This window comes from Entamoeba dispar, genomic scaffold (assembly GCF_000209125.1).
Source record: "Entamoeba dispar SAW760 scf_1105229461739 genomic scaffold, whole genome shotgun sequence".
Taxonomy (NCBI): Eukaryota; Evosea; order Mastigamoebida; family Endamoebidae; genus Entamoeba; species Entamoeba dispar.
The window spans coordinates 1-1,176 of NW_001854843.1; the positions used below are offsets into that span (position 1 = coordinate 1).

The window sequence follows — 1,176 nt, forward strand, 5'->3', positions numbered from 1 at the left end:
GAACTGGAATAATGGAAAACATAGTGAATGAGTGAAATTAAATACAAAAAACTCACAACTAAACTTGATAAAGGATTAAATCTTTGTCTTTTCGAAACAATATTCAATTGGAGACAAGTTAATGGATTAAAACATGATGATTATACAAGATATAGAAGATTTTGTTCACGTAGAATTAAGAGAATAAGACAAAAAGTCCAATTGATCAATAAATGGGAAAAGAAACAATTTAAACAATTAAAGTTGATTGCTGAACATATGAAAACTTCAGAATGTTTAATGATTCCTTTATTAAAAGTAGAAAGGTGTTGGGCATATTCTAACGAACTTCAACCCGTTGATGAAACTGAAGCAAGAAAAGGTCATCACCAAAAAAGAAGACTTCATAAAATGAAAAAATATTGTGAAGAATTTATTGGATTAATGAAAGGATGTAATAAAAGAACACAAAGAGAAATTACAGCATATACTATGTATATGAAAGGAATGGTAGCATTTGAAGATCACCAATATGAAGACGCATTAAAGTATTATTTTAAAAGTATTACTATCATTGGGTACATTGATGAAGAGATGAGTGAAGAAAGTAAAATTATCTTTAGAGATATTGTAGATGATGCTAATGCTAAAATCAGAGTATGCAAAGATGAAGGTAAAGAAATTAAAGAAGAAGAAGAACTTAAAGAAATTGAAAAGTGGAAAGTTGTTGATGGAGAAGCTCAACTTTTCTCTATTCCTGATGACCTTATGAGAGATGTTATGAAAAGTTATAGAGATAGTAAAAACAAAGGAATTGTAGAACGAATGAATATTATTCAGAAAGCAGTAAGTCATTGTAACAAAATGATTTCCAATAAAAAAATTGCTAATAGAATGATGTATAAAGAGTTATTAGATTATGCTAGAGAAGAGAAATATAAGTTAATTGTTGCAGAAATTATTGAAAACATTAATGAAATAGAAAAACATTTAGGTCAATTTTCTCTTGGAAATGAACATATTGACTCAAATGGAAAATTAGATATTGTTATGACAGAATATTCTAAATTAATTTATATGGAAAAGAAAAAACCAAATCCTAAAAATTGGCAAATATCAAGTTGGCAATGCTATAAGAATTATTATCATTGTCTTTCATTATTTAACCAAAACAAATTAAAAGAAAGTTACACTCAA

At 26.9% G+C, this 1,176-nt stretch overlaps 1 protein-coding gene across 1 annotated transcript in view; it reads left to right on the top strand.

Annotated features, from left to right (window-relative positions):
- Nucleotides 1-27: 27 nt before the first annotated feature.
- The window catches only part of EDI_227370 (uncharacterized protein), a gene marked incomplete at both ends in the record, with an annotated part of 1,263 nt that continues 114 nt past the window's right edge, over nucleotides 28-1,176 (top strand). The window contains one exon of the mRNA XM_001733400.1: nucleotides 28-1,176. This exon is cut by the window's right edge and continues 114 nt beyond it. Within this exon, the coding sequence (XP_001733452.1) occupies nucleotides 28-1,176 (1,149 nt within the window).